The sequence below is a fragment of the Athene cunicularia genome (assembly GCF_003259725.1).
Source record: "Athene cunicularia isolate RWA chromosome 13 unlocalized genomic scaffold, athCun1 chr13_part1, whole genome shotgun sequence".
Taxonomy (NCBI): Eukaryota; Metazoa; Chordata; class Aves; order Strigiformes; family Strigidae; genus Athene; species Athene cunicularia.
This window is the reverse complement of record NW_020799117.1, coordinates 20,324,501-20,350,396: the sequence shown is the minus strand read 5'-3', so window position 1 is coordinate 20,350,396 and position 25,896 is coordinate 20,324,501. Positions and strand designations below refer to the sequence as shown.

The 25,896-nt window shown below is 38.8% G+C and overlaps 1 protein-coding gene across 1 annotated transcript in view; it reads left to right on the top strand.

Moving 5' to 3' along the window:
- Nucleotides 1-25,896, top strand: part of LOC113485430 (ankyrin repeat and KH domain-containing protein 1-like) — a 103,837-nt gene that overhangs the window by 46,233 nt on the left and 31,708 nt on the right. The window contains exons 11-17 of the mRNA XM_026858561.1: nt 1,323-1,382; nt 5,257-5,344; nt 5,938-6,065; nt 6,232-6,375; nt 7,028-7,130; nt 17,267-18,007; nt 25,650-25,795. Coding sequence (XP_026714362.1) covers nt 1,323-1,382; nt 5,257-5,344; nt 5,938-6,065; nt 6,232-6,375; nt 7,028-7,130; nt 17,267-18,007; nt 25,650-25,795 — 1,410 coding nt within the window. The remainder of the gene's footprint in view (nt 1-1,322; nt 1,383-5,256; nt 5,345-5,937; nt 6,066-6,231; nt 6,376-7,027; nt 7,131-17,266; nt 18,008-25,649; nt 25,796-25,896) is intronic.

The following is a 25,896-nucleotide window of genomic DNA, read 5'->3' as shown; positions in this document are numbered from 1 at the left end:
GCTTTAAGCTGTATACCTTTCTCTAAATTAAAAGTGCCTGTGTGGATGCCTGTTGCTCTTTAATGGATGAAATGCTGCACACTGGAGATTCCAGTTTCCTTTTTGAGAGCGAGACTGTTCTTGACAGGGTGGTTGCATCTTTGCCTGTTTAGTGTAGCTGAAAACAAAAGAGAGATTGTTCTTTTTTTTTTTGGACAGTGAGAAGATACTGTCTTTTCTCGGCTGGGAAGTACAGAAAAGAGTTTTAAATTGAGATTTTTCTAATCTGGGCTGCCTTGCAACTGTACATGAGGCTCTACTGCACAGGAGAGTTGATCTAGTGATGGAGTTTACCGTTCTGCTACAAGATATATGGGTGCTTTTATGCTGAAATTCAGAGATGGATGAGAACCCCTGAGGGCAGCTTCATCTGTGCATTCTTTTCATTTTACTGTCAAGCTTTCCCTAAAGTTCTTTATACTTGTTAAAATTCCATTCGTGGCTTTCCTTAAAAGACTAAAACTGGCTACCTGGCATCCACATAACTCTGGTTGAAAAACAAAACCAAAACACAACCAAAAACAGGCATGCCAAACTACCTTTTGATTCTTGCCCTATGACAAAATTCTTTGACAGATGTTTTTGTCATTGCAGGGATTATTCCTTTACCTTCAGTTGATAACACCCTTCATGCTAATGTGGCTTCTTAATTAGAAACTCACTGTCCTTTATGTGTATGACACACTGCATGTTTGATGCAGTGTGCATAAGGCAGCATTCAAACATCTACAGAACTAGCAAATACTTAATTATTTGAGTAAAACCATGCTGGAGATAGCTATGTTGTCACTACAGTGAGGGATCTGAGAAGCTGTCATGTTTTTCCATACTGTTCCTTGAACCATCAGGGAAAGGTCATGGATTTCTGGTCTTTTTAGACTTGGCCCTCAGTCTTCTACAAATAAAGCAAAAGGTTGTAGGACATATGAAACTAATTTTTGTAGTTAGATATTTTGGATGTTGTGTTGCAGTCTCTGGATGGTGCAAAGTACAATGAAATTCTTTTGTCAGTAGTGAACAAAAAGTCATCTTGCATTTATCTAGATGTTGTGTATGACCTTTGTGCTCTCTTCATGAATCTGAATGGCTTGTGGTAGGAGTCTTAACTGGTGAGAGCTGCATTGCTTTGGTCTTAAATTTGTGCTTGCTTGCCTAATTCCAGCAAAGCAGAGTTTTCAGCTGGTGGATCTGATCCATTTAAGTTCATATTCCAGGTCTTCATGACCAAGAACAACATTTATTTGTAGAACAAGAGCCGTGAGTTCTTATTTTTCCTTCCGCAGGACAAGCAGGAGGACTTAAAGAAGACTATTTTGGAGGGCATAGAGCCGGGCAAGCATCAGGTGAGGTTGGCCTTTGATGCTTGTAAGCTGCAGCCTCAGGATACATGCTAATGACAAGCATGGCTTTAAGGCATCTAAATTTCCTCAAAAATACAAAGACTTGCTGTGTAATCTAGACATGACATCTTTGTCTTGCGTATTTCCTTTTTTGGGTTTTCTAAAACCCTATTTTAGAAAACAGTATCTCAACTTTGAGAAATGCAGCAAGTTGTGTCATTGAGTCACAAGTAGCTAAGGCAAACCTGTTAATTCATATCTAGCTTCCTGTAAGGTCTTCCCTTTTCAGAAACTTCCTTTAAACGAGAGGCCTAGTTAAGTTTTTAGGTGCCTCCGAAATACTGGTTTGCTACATATATCAGGAAGGTTACCTGGGACAATTAGGTAGATGACTGCTAGAGTACTGTATCTCTTGACAGGAGTTCAATATTGAAAATTAGCAAAGTGGCATAGTCTTAAGAACTGCATTGTTTGGCTGTTGTCTTGCATCAAAAACTTTGTCTAAATTATTTTGCTTAGAGTAACATTTAGAATTCTGTTAAATATTCACTGTTGTCATGGATGAGAGAGGCTTGTAAAAGAATTGAAGAGAGCAGTTGGACCTTTACTTTGAAAATGCAGATTTTGTTCTAGAACTTTTAAATTACATACGACATTGGAAACAAACTTAAAAAAAAAAATAATCCTAGTCAATAATACTTGCCAACCTGAATATTTGTGAACCAAGAAGAATAATGGTGAGGGGTGTAAGCCCTTATGTAGCTGTTCTTGCAATTGCCTAAAACAGAGAACTATGAATCAAGAATAAAGAAATATCAGTGATTTGTCATAAGATGCTTCTGATGACACCATTTTTGCTCTGCTCTGTGAAGTACTGATTTGTCTAGAAAAGAAATAATTATTACTGGCTGGTTTCTCATCTCCTTTTTGAGTCCCAGTGGAAAAGGTGCAGATAATTTTAACTCTTACGTGATTTGAGTAATACTCTTACTTTCTCCTTCCTTCCAATCTGGTACCCAAACCTACAGAAAATTATTCTCGGGTGTTCTTTCTATTCAGGCAAAATTACCAGGAGAGCACATCACTCAAGTGTTTAGAGAATGGCATTTCTATTCAAAGCTGGCATAACTCCTTTATACCTCTTTCTGATCATACTAACCAGTATTTCTCAGGATTGGGGCGGTAAAGGAGAGACAGAATGCTGTAGTGAGTCCAACCGTTCAGATAGCTGGGGAAATTGTCTTTGGAGATGAGTACTCCTTGCTAGTTTTCATTCTTATGAAATAAGCATTTGCATGTACTTCATATTAATACAAGGAAGAAGCACATTGGAAAGCTGATGGGGAATGCTTTTTGGACATTTTTCATGTTCTCTGTCCTGATTTTTATTATCTACTGCAGCTTAAAAAAAAAATCTTTGAAATTTATGGCCATTCCAGGTAAAAGAAGATGTGAGTAGACCAGGACAATGCACTGTCTCAGCTTCTTATTTTGGCTTGTTCTAGATGTTTTCCCTTAAAGCTTGAGTTGATGCTATATGCTAGCCTTTATTAGGCCTAAATAGAGTGCTGAAGTCATAAATTAGTTCCATCTTAAAATAAAATATGCATTTCTATCTTCTGATGTGAAAATACCATCAAAATGCAGTAAATTTTGAAGATCTACAGCAGGTGGGCACACAAATGGCTTAGTTTGGCTGGACCAATGATGTGTATGGTACTGGAAGTATTTGAAGCGTATAATAGTTTAAGATCAAGTTCTGCCTGCTTGATGAAGTGACAGTTGGTTAAACTGGGCAGAATAACTGCATTGCATTTAAATGAGGAAGCCTCCTGACATCCGTTTCTAAGACTTCAACAGTGAAGTCTGTTAGGAATAGAGATTGTTGCAAATAACTAGGAGTAAGATATCTGAAATTCTACATTTGAATGCAATATAGGATGGCTTTTCACTACCTTGAATATATTTAAGATAACCTAAAATAAATTTTGCTTCTTGCCATCTTTGCTCTTGCATCAAAGGGGATTTAAAAATCTGTTAAATTGGGCAGCAACGTTCTGGTCCAGCTCAGCAAGTGAAGTAGTGTTCAATAGTTCTTTGCATCCATAGCTGCTTCGTTAGTGATTTGCCAGCAGTACCAGGGGTTTACTGTGCATACATAAGGCAAACAGCAGGATATGGCTGTTTATGATCTATTGGCAGTGACTGAGGAAGGAAAAACTATGCCGAATACCAGAGCTCAAGAGCATGCTACAATTCTTGGACACCATAGGGCCACATACTAACATAATTAGCTTTACATGTCCTTCAAATATTTCTGACATACAGACAGTCCAAAAGTATGCATATATTTATAAACAGCTAAGCAGTCATTTGCCCTGGGAGTGGAATCTATTTATTTAAAATAGGCAAAAAAAAAGAGAGGTGACTTCAGTATTAAGTCTGTAAGGCTTCCTGTGAGCCTGTGTGCACTTAAGTATTATAGTACCAAGTAAGTGAAGAAATAAAAAGCACTAGTGTGGAGTTTAAATGTGTTTTGAAACTGTGTATGATAATACAAAGTTTTCATGAAGGTGCAGGAGCAGAGCCCTTCTTCTCTTTCCAAAGTGCGCAAGAGAGGGGTAGTGTAACCCCCTCGTTACGGCTAAGGGGGTTACACTAACCCCCAAAGTGCGCAAGAGAGGGGTAGTGTAACCCCTCGTTACGGCTAAGGATTGATTGATTTTCTGCATGGGGTCAGTCTCCAGTAGAAGATCCAGTCAAGAGATTTCTTCCTCAAGTGTATGAACAGAAGCTAACTTAAGGTGCAGCTTGCAACCAAAGCAAGCCATATGTCAAAGGACATATGCAGAGTTTTCAGGAATACTGAAACTATGGGAAGGAGTTGATTTGTTCTGTCAAATCTATTCTTTCCTTTTATATTTGTAAATAGCAGTATCATCCACTGCCAGTACGAAATGTTAACTTTTACTGTCAGATACACACGCAACTCCAGAAGTAAATAGTGAATTTAGAGCATGGCTTCCCAGATATTTAATTAAAAAAACCCCACAGTCCTAGTATATTATTGATCAGGCTGAATATTCAAAGCGCAAATACAAATACTCCCAGGAAGATGATGTTCTCTCCCCTTGCTGCTGTGGGAGGGTTGATATGTGTTAGTCAGCATTCTTTGTGGTATTGATCATGTCTACATAGCAGGCAAATTTTCTAGTTCTGTAACTTCTCTAATACAGTTGTATTCAGCCACATCTTTTCTGTTCGGAAATTTTTTAAATTAGAAAATTGTTCTTGTTGCTCATTACTTTTTTGTGGTTTTGTCATCTTTCTGCTCAATTCTCCAGTCCTCTTATTCAGACACTTTTGTGAACTGCAGTGATTTGTCTCATTTTTATTGCTGATCTGCTTCAGCGTGTTCTAAAAATGTTTTCACTTCAGACATTGCAATTTTTAAAGGTCTGGCATGTAACATGTGACAGTTCTCAAAACTGTTGCAGATCAGTTCACAGTTATTTGTATACTTCCTGTTGCTGGATCATATTCGTGTTAAATAGTTGTCCTTTTTTGATGAGGAAACAAGGTATTACTGTTCTCAAGCATGTTAAGCATTTCAATGCTAAAATTAAAAGTGAGTAGGGAAAGGTCTTTGTGTGATAGAAGTATGGATGTGATCTTAATGCTTTTTGACAGTGTGATTCAATATTTTAAAGTAACATGAAAATTGATTCTAGTCAGTTTATATTGATTACAGTCAGCTTATAACATAGATCTTCTACTGAGACAGGTAATTCTGGTCCCATCATGAGATGGTTCAAAAGCTGAAACAATGGTATAATTTTTGTCCATTTATACATCTGTTATTTCTTTTTTACAATAGGAGCATGAATCTGAAGGTGGGAGAACCCCACTAATGAAGGCTGCACGAGCTGGTCATTTATGCACTGTGCAATTCCTTATTAGCAAAGGTAAAATGCTAGTTTTAATAACTAATTAAAAAAATTAAAATGCCTTTTTACAATTCTGCATGTTTGTGATCCTTCTTCAAAATGAATCTGATGATGTGCATATGAGCATTTGTCAAACCTTTTAAGGGTGTTTTGAACTTCATTGAGTTCATGATACAGTGAATCACACAATATTTTGCTAGTTACGTTTTTGACTCCATATAGATTAATAAATAGATTTGAAGTACAGAAAATATTTTCTGTTTCTTAAAGCACTTCCTCCTTCAGAAAAAAACACATCATTAAGTACTGTCTGAAATAATAAAAATTGCATTATGTAGTGATACTGTTAAGTGCTTATAATGAAAATTTAGATCATGTGCTTTGTAAAGCATATGTGTTCCCTCTCTTACTGATTATGAGGCCCACAGACGAGGAGGATGATATGTAGAACCTGTCAGTTGTTCAAAATCCCTCGCTTTTACCCTAGAAGTGTGTATGAATTGGGAAGAATAGAAGAGAAAAGTATATCTCTATTCCAGAAAATACTTTACTTGCTGATACTTTCTTCTAAAAAGAATTTCCTTGTGTTTAATTCTGAGATCTCTTTATAGGTGCCAACGTTAACAGGGCTACAGCTAATAATGACCACACGGTGGTGTCACTGGCCTGTGCAGGAGGCCACCTGGCAGTTGTTGAGCTCCTTCTGGCTCATGGTGCAGATCCTACTCATCGTCTCAAGGTATTCACTTGAAACTATGCGTTTATCATGGGTGCTGAAAGGACCACATAGTTGATTTAATGGGTTAGTAAATGTGCAATCTTAAATGGTCCAATGCAAATCTTGTGTGCTACAGCAGGTAACAGAATTCATCTTCTGGCTTTTTAATTCCAAAATCTCATTTCAGGATGGTTCAACAATGCTCATTGAAGCTGCCAAAGGAGGACATACAAATGTTGTTTCTTACTTGCTGGATTACCCAAACAATGTTTTGTCAGTTCCCGCAGCAGACTTGTCTCAGCTCACACCTCCATCTCAGGATCAGTCTCAGGTAAAGCATAAGGAATTTTTTAAAAATATTGCCATGAACTTTGCAAAGAAGCATTTCCTTAGTAGTTAACTTCTGAAATTAATTTAGATATAGAAGTTTCTAAATTGGAAAGAATTTTTAAAAAGACAACACACTTGAAAATGAGAGAGAGTAAGAAAATTGATTGGCATTGCCTTCAGTATACTGAAGGTTGTGTGAACTTTGTTCTCTTTTCTGCTACTTAGATAGGATAGTCCCAAACCTAGTATCTCAGAAGAATATTACTTTCTTGGTTGTGTTTGCTCAGTACTTTGTTTTAACAGTTCTAAACCCTTGTGACAACACTCTTCAATCATTGTTGCTGATTTTGGTTGTTATATGAAAGAAAATACATTGTGAATTCTACAGGCTGGAGAGGTAACTTTCCAGTGGAGTTAGCTGATTAAAAGCCTAAGGATGTTAACAGTTTTCCAGCCTACATAGCCTGGGATTTTCTAAAGAGTAACACCGTGAACTTTGACATACTATTGACAATAAAAGAGCATGGGATAGGTCATACCAAGTGGTAGCGTAGCGTACACAGTTTGGAAGGCATCTTTGTATTAACACTTAATGATCGCGTCCATTCAAAAGGGGTTTTTATCTGAGTGTGTGTCCGTGGATTTGTTTTAAGGTTCCACGTGTACCGGTGCATACACTTGCTATGGTTGTACCTCCCCAGGAACCTGACAGAACGCCTCCAGAGAGCTCGCCCCCTCTCCTGGGAGTGGTGAAAGGTGAGTATGTAGCCACTCTGAGAATATATATGGTTTGAAAACTCATAGGCTGGGGACAATTTTATTAGAGCTTATGCATAGTATAGTCCACTGCATCAGTTCTTGAACACCTCTAACAAAGTATAGGTTAACAGTATTTTACGTACTGTATAGTTTTAGCTTACTTTCTTGTATTCTACAGTATAGTAACAGTTGTTATTCTAACTTTATTATGCTGATTCTAATTTATTAGAGGTATGCTTAATCTCATTTTCTTGGAAGAAAATGATTGTAGTAACTGCCTTAGTGCAGACTGAAAAAAACATTAATCAACTCTAGGTGTGGTGTTAACTTTTGAATATTGTACATTGGTCATCTAGAATAGTTGCAACTGTTACCATGAACTGGATATATCAACTTTTTCTGTTCCTACAGTAGCAATGCAAATGTGTTGGCACTGTAAAATGCCAATGCAGATCTAGTTATAGGAGAAATTTTTTTGTATTAGTAATAGCACTCTTGTAAGTAATCTTAACATCAGGGTTTTGCTTTGAACATGGTTGAACTGACTGGTTAAAACCATTTGCAGTCATTAAATGGTGAATTTAGCAATTTGTTTCCCGCTATGGATTCTGTAACAAATTCTTCATGTCAGCTTAGAAAGAGAAGCAGATTCTCAAGTGGAAAGTTACGAACTGCAGCTCCTAATGATTTACAGTTTTGAATGGGGACATTAAATATTACAGTATCCAAAGCTCTATTAGCTAGCTTTCCTTAATTTCTATGTTCTGAAAGTGCTCAATGCTTTCTAAAACAAACAAAAAAAACCCAGCGGCACAGATTGAGAGAAAAGAAATTGTGTACCTAATGGTTTTAAGTGTGCAGCCATGATTCTCTCCATGCATATATGCCACCTGTGTGACTTCTCAACTACAGTTATTGTATCATTTTCCTAGGATGTGCAACACTTGATATTTTGGATTTCATAAAAATGAGTACTAAAGAAATGAAAAGAATATGCAACTTCTGGTTGGAATAAAGTAGCAAAAAGCTATATACTGGCATGTGTGCTTCTTACAGTTAAATATTAGTATTGAAAAATGGGTTAGCGTTTTGGAATTACGTTTTGTGATGCATGGGAGTCAATGAGACATTAGGTGGTAGAAGACTAAAATTAAGCTTAATGTCTCATTTAATCAAATTATGAAAAGCAAATAGTTAATTGTAGTTTAAGAAATAGCTCTTATTTAAAAAACCCAAGACCTTATTGCAAATGTCAGTGCATATTTTAGGCATGTTTTTAGCAGTACCACGTTGTTGGAACTGGCACAGAGAAATCTAGTTTGTCTCAGTGTTTCAGGACATGCTTCATGCATATCAGAGAAACTAATCTGTGATGCGTTGCAAGAGGTGTAGCGATCCAAAACGTTTCACTGAGCTAATGAAGCATTCCTGAAAACTTTGTGCGTAGCAATTGTGTATCTCATCTTTAGGAGAAAAATGGTATTTTTGTGATAAGCACGGTGTGATCATTGTAGTGATACCACTCTGCTACTTTAACTGCAACTGAGTCAATGTTCTTTGCTGAAATTCCATTCTTAACTTGTTATACATATGTGGCTTTAATACACAGACTTTAATCATTAGTCTTCTTGGGAGATGAGGGGGAAAAGAGGTGCAAATAAAGATGTATTAATTACTTCCATGGATGAGGGGGGAAAGCAGTCTTAAGTTCTTGTGTAACAAAATTGTTTATCTTGGGAAAGATAAATTCCTTGCCTTCACAGCTGGTAGCCCCCTGAGTTTTTTTTATAAATTCTTAACAACTTGGAAGAAGGAGAGGAGCTCCTAGCCTTCCTAACCTCAGCGGAGTCTGTTTTTTAAAGGCCTGTCTTAATTTTGCAAGAAATGTAATAGTAACATTTTTCCTGAAGAGTCCTTGGCAAGTTGAGTGCAAAACAAGAATTCACTTGTATGTTATTGTTAAGATTCAAATATGATGTGAGGTTTTTCAAGAGGAATTTATGGTAACTTTGAATTACATTATTATTCTTCAGTAAAGTAAGAAGGCGTATGAAATATTTGCCATTTGAATAACTATTTTGGCAAAGGATGTAGTATCAACATTTAGCAGCTGAAAAAAGAAGTGTTTCAGAGATGACAGCGGATCTAGAGAGACTCAGATAAAGGTGATACGCAAAGATGGTACCCTCCTAAAGAGCTGAAGAAAAATCAGGTGAAAGAAGCAGACAAATTAGTTCATGGACTGAACAGACCTCAACTCTTACATGCTTAGGAAGGCTTGATTTTAGCGCACCATGTTTAGCATGTGTCCATTGTGCCAGGTAAAAGTGAAATCCCAGTGACATTCAGCTTTTTGTACTTTCATGAGGTGAGGCAGAAGATCCTGTCCTTGGCACTTTGTACTTGCTGCTGCTCTTGCTTGAATGAGGTCAGGATTGCTCAGCATCCAGCAGTAATTCTGATACAACAGCTCAACATGGAGTCTTTTGGCTAGAAAAAAACAAATGTGCTATTTCTGCAGGACCAGAGGGTGTCTCCTGTTTTACACTGCAAGGGGTGTAAAGCGCAGTGGCAGTGAGGCAGCTTTAGGCGCCCCTGCATCTTATTCCTGGGAGGCGAGAGGGTCTTGGTGCCCAGCACATTAAATGGTCAAAAGAAATGCTGTTGGATTTCTTCAGGAAATCATGTGTAGTAGTATAGTGTTGTGTTGATAATCTCATATAGTTTGTAAATGCAAGCTAATGTTTAATAAGCGTGAAATCTGAAGCTCCCAGCAGTGTTTGTGATTCTGCCTTAGTCTTTCACTAAGCATGCCTGGTGAGCACAGTAGCTTGAACTCATGGCATAGTTTTAGAACATTATTGAAAAACAATGTGCTACTGCAACAAGGGGATGCTCAGAAATCTGTAGAAAGCAGCAGGAATGATTTCTTAGTCAAAATATTTGACCTAAAATTTAAAGTAGTCTGGTTTTGGAGGTTGAGTTATCAGTTATTTTGTAAGTTTTTCTCCAGGTATGTTTTACTTCATAGCTGATCTGAAATTGTGCTTACAATTAAACTAATTGGCCTTAACTGAGTGCTTAAAACCTATCAACATGGTGTGATTAGACGTCTCCACTGTTGTTTTTAAGTGGATAGTAACCTGCATTATTTCTCATTTGGGGTGCATGGATATTTACAATTCCACAAGACCTAATAGACAAGTTATTCACGTGAAAGCTGCCCACATCTGCCTTTGATCCCTGGGAAGAACATGAGAGTTCCCTTAAAGTTGAGTAGGCTTTTTGGAATCTGTAAGCTTTTTGAGTTAGACCTTCAATACACAATATCCCCTGTATCCCTGTGCTAAATCTAACAGTCTGATGGCATGGAGAAAGGAAAGAAAAACGACCTGCATGTAACTTCAGTAGCTACAAATTCAAAGAAATGTTTTTTACTATTTAAATATCTGGCTTTTATGCCTGATACTGAGTTATATACTGGGCAGAGATCTTGTATGTTGTGTGATTTCACTGAAGTAGAGACCAGGTTAACAGTAGAACCAGAAAAATTATACTGTTTTCATTGAGTTGAAGGCATTAAAATAGCAAGCTGATATTCTTGCTTTTCCATTCTGACTCCTTTCAGTCTTCTCTACTGCACACTCTGGATGCCTGTTTGTTGTTTCATGTGCTTCAACACCTTCTGATTAACTTTACTGTTTCCTCTGTATTTTCTGCCTGAGTCAGTAGCTGACTCGGTTATCCAGGATGAGTTATCAAGTAAAATGTCTCATGGCTTTCTAACTTTACTTTCTTAGTAGTCTTAAAGACTTGTTATTCTTTTATGCGAATCTTTAGCGGTTCAGGCAGATTATCTTAAAACAAGACACATGTGTAGGTCCCCAAGAGAACAAGCATATAAAAATATTTTCATGGTGGCTTGTGAAATTCTGCTCCTTTTGAAGCTTCACTCACCTGCTTGCCACCGACTAATTTGATTACATCTTAGCCATTTTCCAGTTAGATACCATCAAGCCACCAGAGGAAACTTGTGAAGATGACTAAGATTGGAAAGTAACTCAAATTTTTGAATGTCAAAAAATTAAGTTTAGCTTGTTTTCAGCCATTTAACCATTGCCTGTTGGATATCATTGAACCTATTCCCTACATCTTTTCCATAAACAGCTGCAGGAGTGATAAAGTTTGACAGAAATACTGCATGGTTTTCAGGAGGAACATAGTGAAAATACAAACTCATCTGATCATTTAGCCCTCCACAAATCTTCCTGTTCTTCTGAATTAAGTATGTGTTAAAAACAGTGTAGCAGACGAATTTACTTGGGAAAAGTAGGCTGGGTTTTTTTGCCCATTTAGCCAGATTATATAATATTGTACTTTGCATTTGTGTGTATGTGGATTTACTGATTGTTTCCCCAGGTTCTTAGAGCTGAATTTCTTCCTAATATGAATGACAGTTAAACACAGAATTTTCATGAAATTACAATATTGAGCTCATCTTATTGTTGTTGATGAGGCTGGTGATACTTAATTGCATACTGCCAATCTAACTCTTGACTTCTGAGTGAAATCAGATTTTTAAAAAACCCTGAAGTGCAAGAACAGTGGCCAAGCAACTGTTAACAGAGATCTTAGTATGGATTTATGCTTTATGTTATCTGGCTTTTGTGATGTGAGGAACAGACTGTATCTGTGGTTTTGGTTGCTTTTCTGGGAGTTCTGTTTCTTTTGGGGCTTTTTAAGTTCTATGTAATATTAGCTGTCAGGATGACATTATGATTGTCATCTTTTTGGAATTTAACTGTTTGGATTTGGATCCATTCTGTTTTCTTTAACAATTCAAGAAATTAAAGAGCTGTCAACAAGTCTCAGAGTTTTATCTAATAGAAATAAAGTATATTATAACTGTTTCAGGTGATGGCCAAGGTGAAAACCACTAAGCAGAAATACAAGTTGTGTTGACAGAAACTTCCTGAAGAGTATAATGGATTGTAAAAACAAAGTTTTGGTCTTTCTAATTTTCTGAAAAGACCTTAAAAATAAAGTGGTGATTTTTCTTAAAATTTGGTTGCTTGCTCTAAAATGCAACAAGTATCTGTCCTTGCTAATTCATCAGTTAGTACTTTTAGGGTAAGATCTGAACTAGACTTTCTTTATGTAAGAAAATTATGTACTTCATGTTTCTTGGACACTTCTTTGAAATAAATGACTGTCCTCAGACTTGCAGAGGACAGCACAAGTATCTGCCTGTGCTACTATTTTAAAGTACGAGGCTGTCATTTAGGTGTTAGCAAATGTAGACAGTACATCTAATAACATTGTCAGTGGGGTCAATAAGTCTAGTTTTAGGTAGGTTTATTTTGGACCAGTAGCGTCTCACCTGTGCTGCTCTATTAATTGTGAAAAGTCATGTAAATTATTTCTTTTTGGGAGAAGACAACATCATGTGCATTAAAGTCAGGGCTAGAAGAGCAAGTTCCTTGAGAATCATAAGCACTCAGGATAAAATACAGTGTCAGACTTGTTCACAGGCAGCAACCTTTTAACGAGTGAATGTATCTTAAGCAAATTTAAATTACAAGAGCATAATTGCTTAGGAGAGCCACCAGAGAACTATAAATATGAAGATTGGTTTTCCAAACTCTTGCTCACAGTGTCTTGGACTTGCAGCCAGAAGGCATTAAAAACTGGTAATGGTGTCCTCCCTCCTTATTACTTGGTGCTCATGAGACCAGTAATGTTGTCTGGGGGAGGCTCATCTGGGTGAGTGGACTGTTGCAACTCAGGTACTTAGGAGATGATCTACAGTGTCTGGGAAAAGTACAGAAGATTTCCATAAGAAAAATTTACCTCTGATTTCCTGGAGAGAATAGGAAGTCAGAGAAATGGCTGGGAAGCCACATTTGTGCAGAATGGGTCTTGCCCTGCTGTGGCTGTATGGTTGTGTTCAGAGTTGAGGTCAATGTCTCGCTGTTCAAGTGGAGAGCAGTGGCTAGTGACATTCCTCAGGGGTCAAGGTTGGGACCAGTGCTGTTTCACATCTTTGCTGGTGACATGGACAGTAGGATTGAGGCACCCTCTGCAGGTTCACTGACAACACCGAGCGGTGTGGTGTGGTCACACGCTGGAGGGCAGGGATGTGCTATCCAGAGGGACCTGGACAGGCTGGAGCGGTGGGACCATGTGAACCTCATCGAGTTCAACAAGGGCAAGGGCAAGGTTCTGAACATGGGTCAGGGCAATCCCAAGCACAAACACAGGCTGGGTGAGGAGTGCATTGAGAGCAGCCCCAAGGAGAAGGACTGGGGGTATGGGTGGGTGGAAAGCAGGTTGAGCGGGGTAATTCTCCCCCTCTACTACACTCTTGTGACACTTCCCCTGCACTGCTGTGTCTAGCTCTGGGGCCCCCAAAATAAGAAGGACATGGACCTGTTGGAATGGGGTCCAGAGGAGGCCATGAAGATGGTCAGGGGCTGGAGCACCTCCCCTGTGAAGACAGGCTGAGTTGGGATTGTTCAGCCCAGAGAAGAAAAGGCTCTGGGGAGACCTTAGAGCAGCCTTCCAGTGCTTAAAGGTGGCCTACAGGGAAGACAGAGAGGAACTCTTTATCAGGGACTGTAGTGATAGGACAAGGCGTAACAGTTTTAAACTGAACTGGGGTGGTTTTAGATTAGTAAGGAAGAAGCTCTTCCCTGTGAGGGTGGTGAGGCCCTGGCACAGGCTGCCCAGAGAAACTGTGGCTGCCCCCTCCCTGGAAGGGTTCAAGGCCAGGCTGGATGGGGCTTTGGGCAACCTGGCTAGTGGAAGGTGTCCCTGTCCATGGCAGGGGGCTTGGAACTAGATGATCTTTAAGGTCCCTTCCAACCCAAGCCATCCTGTTCTATACCCTGAATTGTGTGTGTTGGTCAAAAAACTGAAGACGTGTGGAATGGTGATAAAGGCTGAGTCGGTCAGGTTAGGGACCAGATCCTGTGGGAATATAGAAATACAAAGCAATTGGTGCTACTGTTCACATAATAAATTAGGAAATGGTAGTTCCTTATTCTCTGGCTTTCCTGGTGTGCCTATAACCACTTTGGGTTTTCTGTCAAACAAACAGTTCTTTGTCCTGTAGTCATGATTGTCTGATGGCAGGGGGTATTTGTGTAGCAATGTCTGGATTTCATTGATCCTCAGTCTTCGTTTCATACTAAACAAATCTTCTAGAAGTGGCCAAAACAGTTGCTTTAGAAGCTAGATTGACTAATTAATATTGCTAGGTTTGATTTTGTAGTAGGTTGCCTGTGTAGAAGATTGATGCTCCACCAAAAAGATAAGTGAACAAAATAAAATTAAAAAAAAGGAAAGTTGAATTAATTATGATCTGGCCTACGATTGGATTTTAAGTCTTACTCCATTTACATAAAGTGGTGTCTTGTTCATAGTTATTTATTAAAATGGGCACAGTATTTTTCAGGACGTTGTGGAAGAGATTTGAATAAAACAGGAAATTGCTACTTTTAAAAGCTTCCAATATTATAATATTACAGTGCTTACATATTTGAAGCTACCAAGAACATCATCTCCACCTCCGGTTTGAACTGGCCATTCAGATGTGCATGTCAAGTGTAGCAGATCTTTCTTCCTATCCCTCATCTTTTTCCAGTATCCCCAAGATTACAGGTTGCAACTATTTTCTGACATGGAAAGGGGGATATGAAACCCGAAAAGTGGCCCTGCTAACTAATTAGAAGCTGATTACAATAAATCTGCATACCTCTTCTGAAACTTGAGAGTCCAGCTCTTCACTTGCGGGTTTCCTAAAGCCTGTCTTCAGAAACTATTCTGACTTCTGTGGTCACTCACAGTCTGAGCCACTGCCTGGGGAGTGCTGCCTGCTCTGAGACCAGCCTTGGCTCCTCTGCCCAGTCCAAGTCTTGATACGAGGCTGTATTTCTGCTCTTTACTTTCTCTTGTGCTTTTAGAAGAGTTTTCCTGTGACAGGCTTGTTTTCTCCACAGGTGGGACTTAGTTGAGAGGAACAGTATTAGTACTTTATTATTTGAGGGTTCTTTAAAAGCAGCTTTTCTTTCCAACAGTGATGGAAGCTGTCCAGAGCTGCCAGGCCATGGGAATGCTTTGTGTTAGGATGTAAATGATAGATATGGTAACCTTAGGAACAGCATTAAACAGAGCAGTGCAAAGGGTTCCCATCTTAGTTGCTTCTTAAAGGCAGGTTTAATTTGAAGTTAAGTTTCTGTAACGTTTCTGCTACTTCAGCAGTGGAGCAGCTTAGTTTCAAAAGACACCTTTTGACTTTTATTAGTTTCTAGCAAAGACATAGACAGGTGTTTTAGAGACTTTTAGTGAGTGCAAATGTATTTTTCAAGAGTGGTGTGCAAAACTTGTAACATAACTCACACTTTTTAATACATAACTATATAAACCCTAAATACACTACAAAGCCAAACAGCCAGCAGCTTAAAGCAGGTTTGAGCTAAATATCCATCAGCTGGCACAGTTGCTAAACTTCAGTCAAATTCTTTGTCTTCCAAGAAATTTTCTTGGGACTCATGGCCCAGAGCCAAAATAATAGTAGTGGTTGGAATAAGTATTTAGCTGAAACTACTGACCTGTACAAGGCAGCCATGTAAAGTACTGAGCCGGAGAAAGAGCTTACTGAAGGGTGTCTGCAGTGTTTGTGAGATGCTGGGGTATTTCCTGGAGTTAAGATTGTTCTTGTTTCCCTTAAATTTAGATATGGTTTGCTTTTACTCCAGAGAGTCTGGTGAAGGTATTCAGCACAGAGTTGGTTCAATTCTATTTTAATATTTGTTGTTTCTCTTTATAAGAGAAAATTCTCACATTTGTTTTTCAATTAGTTCCTCAAAAAAAGATTACATTCAGAGTGAGATATGTGACTCCTCTTTTGACAGCAATGCAAAATGAAGTCACTTATGAATTTCTGTGAAGGAAGGCCCTGAGAGAAATAAAATCAGTGTTTTAGGAAACTTAATCCTTCCAGAGCTAGTGACTGATCTGGAATTTAGTTCTTGCATCCAGAGTTTCACTTAACTGTGTGATGATTAGGTAACTTAAGCCATGACTCAAACTGTATATAATTTAAATTCCCCTTTTAATGATTAATTGTATGAGTCTGTAAATATTCAAGGGTTTGTTTTTTGTGGGTTGGGGTTTTTTTAAAGCTACATATATCACTGTTTGGGTATCGCAAATGACTGTTAGTGCAGCAAATTATTTGATTAGGCTAAAACCTTCCAGGTTTTTAATGTTTCTTACACTGAAGTAATAATTAAAATTTCAGCACTTAATAGATTCCTATTAGCAAGATCTGAATGGAGGTTTCACAGATGTGGCTTTTGAGAAAGCAGCCTTGGGTTGCTTGAAGGCAGTGAGCACTCAGAGAAGAGCTGCTCTGGCTTGGTGTTCCTTGCTAGATTTATGTTAAAGATTATGTTAAGTCTTAATAGGGAGTAGAATTGTTAATTTGTTACTGGAGAGAGGGAGGCAAGCAAGCTGTTAATTTTGTCTCAACTTTTTAAAAAGTGCTAAAGCTTCAAAATGTATTTGTGTACATTAAGTCTGCACTGTCAGGATTCTGCTTGTAATGTAAGAGTGGAACGCTATAGTGTTTGGAGAAATAATAGTTCAGAATACTAGAGTTAGTCTTCTATCAAATATAGACTACTTTTGCTTGTAATCTTGCTGTTGGAAGGTAGCCTCTGGAAAATTAGTCTTAGTTTAACTGCTCTGCACACCAGAACAACTTTGGGAACTCAGTAAATTTATTTCAATTGCCTTGTTCTTGTTGATTTCACCTCCCAGGTGCATTTTCATGTTTGTCAGAAACCATAAAGATTCCTTATTCTTTAAGATTAAAATAGCTATGTTCAGAGGGGTATTAGGATCAATATTGAAAATTCCAGCTACATGCTTTGTCCTTTCTTGTCTTAACATGGAGTGTAGGGTTTTCCTTTTTGTGCTTTGACAGATGTGCAGTGTTAGTTCTAAAGATTTTTTTTTTTTTTTTTTTTTTTTTTTTTTTTTTTTTTTTTTTTTTTTTTGGTGGGTGAGAGGGGAGGTTTGGGGTATCTTCAGCATGGCATTTTTTCAAACATTTTTCATGTGCTTAGGTGCATCCAAGCAGAAGTCAAGTTCCCTGCAGGTAGCAGATAAGGACCTACTGCCACCTTTTCACCCATACCAACCTTTGGAATGCATAGTAGAAGAGACTGAAGGCAAGCTGAATGAACTTGGACAGAGAATTAGTGCTATTGAAAAAGCACAACTTAAATCATTGGAATTAATTCAAGGTGAACCTTTAAATAAGGATAAGATTGAAGAACTTAAAAAGAACAGAGAAGAACAAGTACAGAAGAAGAAGAAAATATTGAAGGAGCTGCAGAAGGTGGAAAGGCAGTTGCAGATGAAAACCCAACAGCAGTTTACCAAAGAATATTTGGAGACCAAAGGTCAGACAGACACACCACTTCCCCTGCAGCAGCAGTGCCCACTTACAGGGATCTTCCCAGAAGTGGAAGCTGATAAGGGTCTGCCAGAGGGTAACTTTTCAGGGTTACCTCAGGTTGACACAATCTTGTCTAAAGATGATGAGCAACAACAGTCTCCACCACCTGCTGAACAAATAGAGTTTGTCCCTATCCAGCCTTTGCCAGCACCGCAATGTAATTTCTCTGGTAATTTAGGTTATAATGGGACAGAGTCTCTTGAACTTCAGAAAGCATTAGGGAATCAGCAGAATGTAGGACAGCAGCAAATTGCTGGGCAGGGGCTCTTAGTTCAAGAACCAGACGGATTAATGGTTGCCACTCCAGCACAGACGCTTACCGACACTCTTGATGACCTAATAGCAGGTGGGTTAAGAAATATACCTATTTTTGCATTAATTTGTGTGCTCAGTTTCCCTCTTTCTCCTTCCCTCCAAAAACATCTTGGGGTTTTCCAGTTTGGGAATACTGCTTAAGAATAAAGTTCCTGATTAGTGCTATTAATCCTAACAGTGACTTCCAATTCTAACATGAGACTTTAAAATATCTTTTTTCCAAAGTGTGAAACTTCCTGTACTGGAGACCTGTTTTAGCCCCTTTGGCTGCTTCTTTTTCCATGCTTCTTTAAAAAGCCTTATTATGAGTGATTAGTAGTGCCCATTAGGAAACCTGAAAGCATGACAGTTTTGTATCTTCTTATACTTCAGTGACTTTCTTCATTGTGGTAGCCATCTCTAGAAAAAGCCAAATTATTGTCACTTGTATGGACAAATGTGCCCCTCTCCTTGCTGCTCAAGGTGTTGCTACGGTTTAAACACAACCTGGAATCTGCACAAAACTGCTCAGTTCTGTATTGACTTGTGTTTTCAGAATACCCTCTAAACCCTGGTTGTGGTACAGGAATATCTGCTTGTTAGATATAACATATGGCAAAAATGTGTCCTGTTTATCTGGATGAAAAGCAGTAATCCAAAGATCCTTCCATTTGTTGATAACTGTGTGAAGAGGAATGGAAGTTCCCACACATTGGGTTGTGTGAATCCCCTTGTGAAGAGGTATCATTTTGGTTGACTTCATTTCATGGATTTTACTAGGATTGATGTTTGCTGCTGGAGGTATGTAGGATATAGCCAGTGTTGTTTGGTCTGTAGCTTTTTTAATTTAGTGTTTTTCAACTTTTCTTTGCACCTTGTGTTTGTCCCTCAGCCCTTATTTTCCCATCTCCACCCACATCCACACCCATACCCTACCTCCCCATAGTTACTGTTCATAGTTACAAGTTCATTTCAAGGTTGTAGAAATGTGCAGTAAGACCTTTTCCCAGCCATTCCTGTGAACTTTTAGGATGGTAACTGTATCAAGCTCATATAAGTCAAGACTACCTGCAACTTTGCATCCTGCCATGGAAACCCTTGGCTTAATAGTGTGGTGTGTTTGTACCAGCTCCCTTCAGCTATACAGTGTAATTCAAAGACATTCTCTTGAGTTATAGAGCGTCAGTCCCCCCTTTTCTGGCATGACATGCCTCCTTTTCCCACTCTACAGTGCTCTTCAGAGAATTCAGCCAACATTAAAGCAAAATTACTCGCAATTTAGTGCTGGAACGCGTGAGGCAGAAAATTTGAATGGTTGATTCAAAACATAATTGACAAGGGCTTAATCTTTGAAGTAGTTTCTGTTGCTGACCATGTCACATTATCTAGCATAAGACCATGTAGTATATACCCTTTTGTGGTTAACAGTTGCATATCACATCCAGAATATTCAGTGCACCCAAAATGAAGAACTGCTGCAGTCAGCTGAGTGAATGAACTATGCCATTTGAAAAAAGATTTCAAACTAGAGAAACTTTACCGTAAAAATAGTTTTAAAAACCTGAATACATTCATTTTCTGCAATTGTTTACTGGTTTTGCTACATAATTAAAGACATGTTTTGCCAAGAAATTACTTTTGCTCATTTCAAAAATTGGTACAAATAGCATACCTTTCTACAACTATTAGAAACTATATTTACAGATATGCAACTCGGGCAACTTTAGCTGTCCAATTCCAGAGGTTCCTGCAAAAATGTATTGATGTTACTATATTGAAATATGTTTTCTTCTGAAATTCATGTTTGCTTTACTTCCGTCCCCTGCCAAAAAATGTTGGAAGAGAATTAGATACTTTGCTCACTTTCAAAATCAAGACTGTGTAAGAGAGTGACCCATGGAAGTTATCATCCTAGTCTATCTCAAATTTATATACATTTAAAAACCATAGATCTACCTACTCATACTCCAAACTCCTTGATTAGTGTTTAAAACACTTGACCATTTTTCACAGATTTGCCCTTTAGTCCTTAATTTTGTGAAGAAATTTTGAGCAGTAGAAACTGTTACGAGAACTGATCTTTACATGTGTGCTAAAGATGACAAATAAAATTAAGGGGCTTGTGCCTGGTGTGCAGGAAGTCTGTCTCTTGTGTCCTCGCACTCAGATGTGCGGATAAAGTGTCTCCCTTGATCACAGTACCACTGGTGGAGTTCCAGTAATGGTGGTGAGTGATTGTTGGTTTAGAAGAGGAATGAACTTTTGTATTCAGCTGAGTATTCCAGTTTGTATCGGGTCTACTTCAGAAGAACAGAAATGTTAAAATGGCTTTTTGCCCTCTGCACTGAAATACGTTTAACTGTTGCTCTTACCAGTGGCAGTGTAAGAGGCAAATTTTTCGAAACTTCAGTTGAGACTTGTCGTAAAGGAGAACCTGCATTTCTACAAAGCCTCAAATGTTTATTTTCCTGATGAACTTAATTGTAACAACATAAATAAATGGTGTATTTATCTTGCCAGTCTGCTGGCATAATTTGTCAGCTGCTAGGTGTTGAGATGATTGATGTCAAGTTGATAACTGCTGGAAGTCTCGATGGTAGTCAGTAAGTCATGGATACATACCCAAGTCCCCTCTTTCATAAAACTACACAGAAATCACTGAGTAACCTTTGGGAAGTCATGTAAAACCTAAAAATTAAGCAGCTCTTTCCACTCTAGGATGTCTTGCTCATAATGGAGTTTTAGATGTTCTGAAGCAAAAATCTTGCAACTAATCCCATCTTTGAAGGTGTGACTCATTACAGTCAAAATTTCAATTGAGTTTGCAAAAGAGGTATAGATGTACAGTTTAGAGTAGGAAAGCAATAAGTTGTTTTGGATCACATCTTCCAATAGAAGAGGATGTTTTGGATCTAATTTTCATTACTCAGTACACATTTGGTTTCTTGAAGCATCTTGTCTTGCATAGTTGGAGTTTCATTTCAGTTCACATTATGCATTTACTATAGTAGATTTCTTAGTTGGCAATATCTAAATTAAGGGTTTTTTTGCTGTTTTAGGTATTCAAGATGAGGAACTTTCTTTTCTTTGTTGCTAGGTTTTGTCTCTAGTTGGAATATTTTTATTCCTGTTTGTTCTACTTGACTGGTGTTTTTAGTCAGAAGGTGGCATCTCTGTGTGCTTCTGTCTGACTCTTCCTGCATACTGCCCTTTGTATACTGAAATTCTAGGTGTGTTTTGAGACACTTTATTTAACTGTTTTTTGGTTCTGAAATTCTGGTTGTGGTTGGTAATGCAGAACTGTGGTATTTTAAGGTAATGATTTGAAAAGTGACATTTGAGGATTGCTGTTTGGAGTAAAACTGGCTAATAGGGTAATCTGGTGTGAGAAATGGTGACTCATAAAACAAGATGCAAGTTAGCAATGTGCAAAAGCCTCTGTGCAGTGACATGTTACTGAGAAGCTGCATGGACAGGCTGAAAGACTGCTCAGTCATGAAAAAGGATTATTTTCTTTGTCCTAAAAATCCCAGTTCCTTTGAGGAAAGGGGAACTGAAATCCAAGTCTGGTATTCATGAGCACTGAACATTCATGCTTGTGGCATGACAGTGGTTAGGTAGGGGCAAGTTTCAGACTATAGCAGCAGTCTCACCCAGAGCTGCTTGCATGAGGCTCTGCCAGTGCCTCAAGTCATACTTAGTATTTTATCTAAGTACTTGCTTCCTCTTGTTTTACTCATGTTTCCTGTGATATTTTTCTTAATTTTGGAAAATAGTCATGTATGTCTTTAGAGACCTGTCTTTGACTTCACACTGATTCAGAGAAAGTCCCTTCGGAAAGTTGCAAGACCTTCTTAAAATGTGGGGAACCTGGATTTTGTCATATGCAGAATAACTTTTTTTTTAAATACACAAGTCTCTTGAGTACTGAAGTCTCTGGAAATATCCAAAACCCATGTCACAAAATAGGTATTTTATAAAGATTTGAGGTACTCATTGTGAAAATCGATTTTATTTATTTATTTATTAAAATAGCTGGCTGGCTATCAGTGTGTTTATCAGTACCCTTCCTGGTGAGAAGGCAAAATGCCTGTTCAGAAGGAAGCAATATGCATGCTGGAAAGTTTCTGCCTTGTCTTCTCAGAGGGTGAAAGCTGCACGTGTTTCTAGTCTGTTAAAATCTTGCAGTGTGGCATAGAGATGCTGAAGGGGGTGATCCCCCATGGTTGGTTTTGTGCCATTCCCCTTGGAGTTATGGGTGGTGCCAGTGATGCTCTCCACTGCCAAGCTGTGGTGCCACAGTCATCCTGCATTAGTGCAAATTATTGAGATGAAAGTCTGGAGTGGGTATGGTGGTATTGCTCCTTGGGGAGACTGTTCATTACCTTCTGGCACTGAGTGTGACCAGTAAAGACCAGTGATCAGCAAGATGTCCTTGACTTCCCTGGGGCCAGTGTCAGACCATGAAGCCACACCTCGGGCACAACCAGGCTCCTCCTGGAAACAGGAGGCAAAAGCTGAGAGGTGGCTCTCAGGGAGTCAATAGAGGGTGACCTCATCTCCCTGAATGGGGTTTGCAGGAGCAGCAGCAGCTGTCCCAGCTCCTGTGATTGTGGTTGTGTTTTGCCAATTATCAGGGCTAGCATTAAGGACACAGCCAGCATAAAGATGAACCAATAACCAGATTAAATTTGACACAAAAGGGACAGTACATGGGTGAGCGCTGGGGGTACAAACAAGTCAATCAGGATATATAATTGACATCAATCCCACTGACCCCAACAGTGATGCTGCATGACCAACAATGGGTGGAATAAACAGTGAAATGCAGTCTCTCATAGAAGGGATGGAGACAACCAGGTCAACAAGCCAAACACATCAGACCAAGGAAGCCACATACTGAATCTCTACACAGCCCATGTTTACAAAAGCCAGACCTGACTGGAGCCCAGTCCCAGGGAGGTGGGAGGTCCTTCCCCAACAGGGAACTCTGCACAGTGCACCCACCTCACAGACAGACACTGCCCCTGCCTGCAGGTGGTCCCAGCTTTTATCCCTCAGTGGGACACCTGACCTTTGTTCACTTAATGTGGGACACCTGGGGCTCATTTACCCTGGAGGGAAGCTTGAAGGCAAACTCACCCCCACTTTGTGAAGGACTGTGGGAATCACCCATATGTCAATTTGGGGCTTGGAGTTGAAATCCCAGCATTTCAGGTTGGTAATCCAGAAATGGACTTGGGGAAACATGAGTTAACTCCAATTTCATACAAGTGTATGCAAAGGGATGTTGAAACCATTGTTGCGAGGTCATCTTTGATGACCTGTATGTTATATAACCCAGGCTGAGGTAAATCAGTCTCATGAAACTGGAGGTAGAAGTTCTCAGACATGTTTTGCTCAACAGATCTTAAATTATGTTGATGCTTCATTGGGCCAACTTGCAAGCCACACTAAGGAAATAAAAAATTATGCTTTAAAAAAATCCTGTGGCTTTGTAAACTCAGTAGTTATAGAGGGGATGATTAATCAGTGGGTGTCATAGGACTATTTGTTAGATTTTATTTTTAACAGGAGTTTGGGGTGTCAGTACAGGGTTTATCTGCATTTCTATTACCTTTGGTGTTTTCTCTTGCATTTGACATCATTGCTACTGTGCACACGAAGTGCTTAGCACACACTCAGATGTTTCAAGCACATGATGAAAATCTAAAGTACACAAGAAATACTTGGACATTTTCAGTTATGGTTGTGAAGTGCAGAGAATTTTGTGGAATCTGTAACAGCAACACTGAATATATTACATTAAGGACCCTTACACTGACTCAAGTTAAGTGCCTCTGTGCACCCCTGCTTTGTCTGCACAGCACGCACATGTGTCCTTAGACAGATCTGTAGTTGCAAAGTCTGACAGCCAGGGTCTTCATGAGGAAGGACCACTTTGATTTAACAGGGTGATTTGGTGTCTTGTATTTTGGAAGGGATAATCTCAAGAAATCCAATTAGTGTCTTGCACTTCAGTGCATTGAGGGAGAAAACAATTGTATTGCATTAATTAATGCTCATCTGGTGCTGTAAGTAATCGATAGTAAGCAGATGAAGTATGGGAGCTTTTATATTTGAAATTTTTAATACAAACCTGATTTGCTCATGACTTCTTCATATTACAACATTCAACACTGAATGCAGATACTGGACTTTGTTGCTTAAATGTGGTAGCCAAATATTAATGCTGAGTTTGCCCATGCACCAGGGAGAATGCTTTACTTGAAAAATAAAATTGAAAACTGTCACCTCCTAAAATTTCAGTGACCATCCTCCCCCATGTTTCTAGAACTCAACCGAAGTGACCCATCTGAATGTGCTCTACTCTGTTTCCTTGTCATGCATATGCAGTCCTGTAGACCAAATTAGTGATATTAATGGCCCTGTTGAGGATTTTTCTAAGACTTCTCTGTCTGCACCATTTTTCTGTGTGTAGTTGCTGGTGTGTAATTTGTCAGTGGAATCAGGAAGGTTGAGCTGGGAAATGTTTGCAGAAATTTCTCTTTAAGTCATACACAGGTTTGAGTTCATCCTTCACCTCCCCTCAGTGCTTGAACCACCTGGACAAAAGCAAAATGTTGCTGCTTAGTTCTTATTTGCAGTTGTTAGTGTTTTCCATTGGTTGTTTGTTCCAGGAATACAACAAAATACTGTGTGTTTTGGAATAATTAAAGCTAAGCAGATATTCCATCTAATGAGGCTGCACAGTATAGAAATTTGGCAACCCAGAACTGACAATACTTGTCAAACCCAGCTGCAATATTTGCATGGTTTACTGTTAGACCTTCCTGCCAAGTAATCCACATGTGGGCTCCCCTCAGACCGTCGTTTGATTACAAAGACAGGCAGAGATCTTAGCCACGTGGTATATATGTGCAGGGGTATTTTTCTGCTTGTTCTGGTAAAGCTTCATTAAAAACTAGTTGAATAAAATCTGATTCTCAATTATAATATCTTAAAGCATGCTTTTTATATAAAAATAAGATAAAACTGCATTCCTTATGTCTCTGAGCTGTGCTAGATTTTCAGGATATAATTTTTACAGGCTGTGGATCAATCAGAATAAATTTTAGGGAACACAGATGGTTTTAAGCTTTCTTATTTTTGTACACTTGCCCCCCTCCTGTCTGCTTCTCTTCCACTCTTCCTGGGTTGTTTTAACTCTGAGACATGATCAGTGGTATAAGTTGCTGTCAGTCATTTTGCTTCGAAAACCTTCTCTGGAGCCTAGGTGTGCACTAACCTTTACATGAGAAACTTCTGAATTCTAGGATGAGACTGTATTTCTGGACATTAGGTTTGTGTTTTAGTGATAAATCATTTGCCTGCTTAGACTGAGCATATGATGGAACAGTGAAGGTTACAGTTTGAAAAGGATAACTAATCTTAGTAATTCATACTCCTAATGTATACAGACTAATTAATAAAATTATTTTCTAACTTAACACAGTTTGGAGATGATGCTTACACTGTTTAACTGCTGGAAAGCTTCTTTGCGCAAGACATCAACTTGTTTATTCTTAGGAACACTTAACTTGTTTCCCCTCATTGTTTTGATATTAGACTATTGCAGTTTTAAGGGACTAAATATTTTTTCATATAAAATGTGGCATTCCTACAAGTGGATTAATAACACTATTACTTTTCAGCTGTGAATAGCAGAGTGCCCAGTGGCTCCACCAGCTCCTCGCACACTACCGAGTCCCCTACGTCTGAACCTTGTTCACAGGCACCAAGCAATGTCCCCTCGCAGTCGGTGCTCCCTATGTATCCTTCGGTTGACATAGATGCACATGTGAGTAATTGCAATTGGTTTTGAGTGGAGTTGCTTTCTGAAAAGTTCCGAAAGGAAAACATTTAATCTAGTACTTTCTGTAAAATGTTAATGTTCTCTTA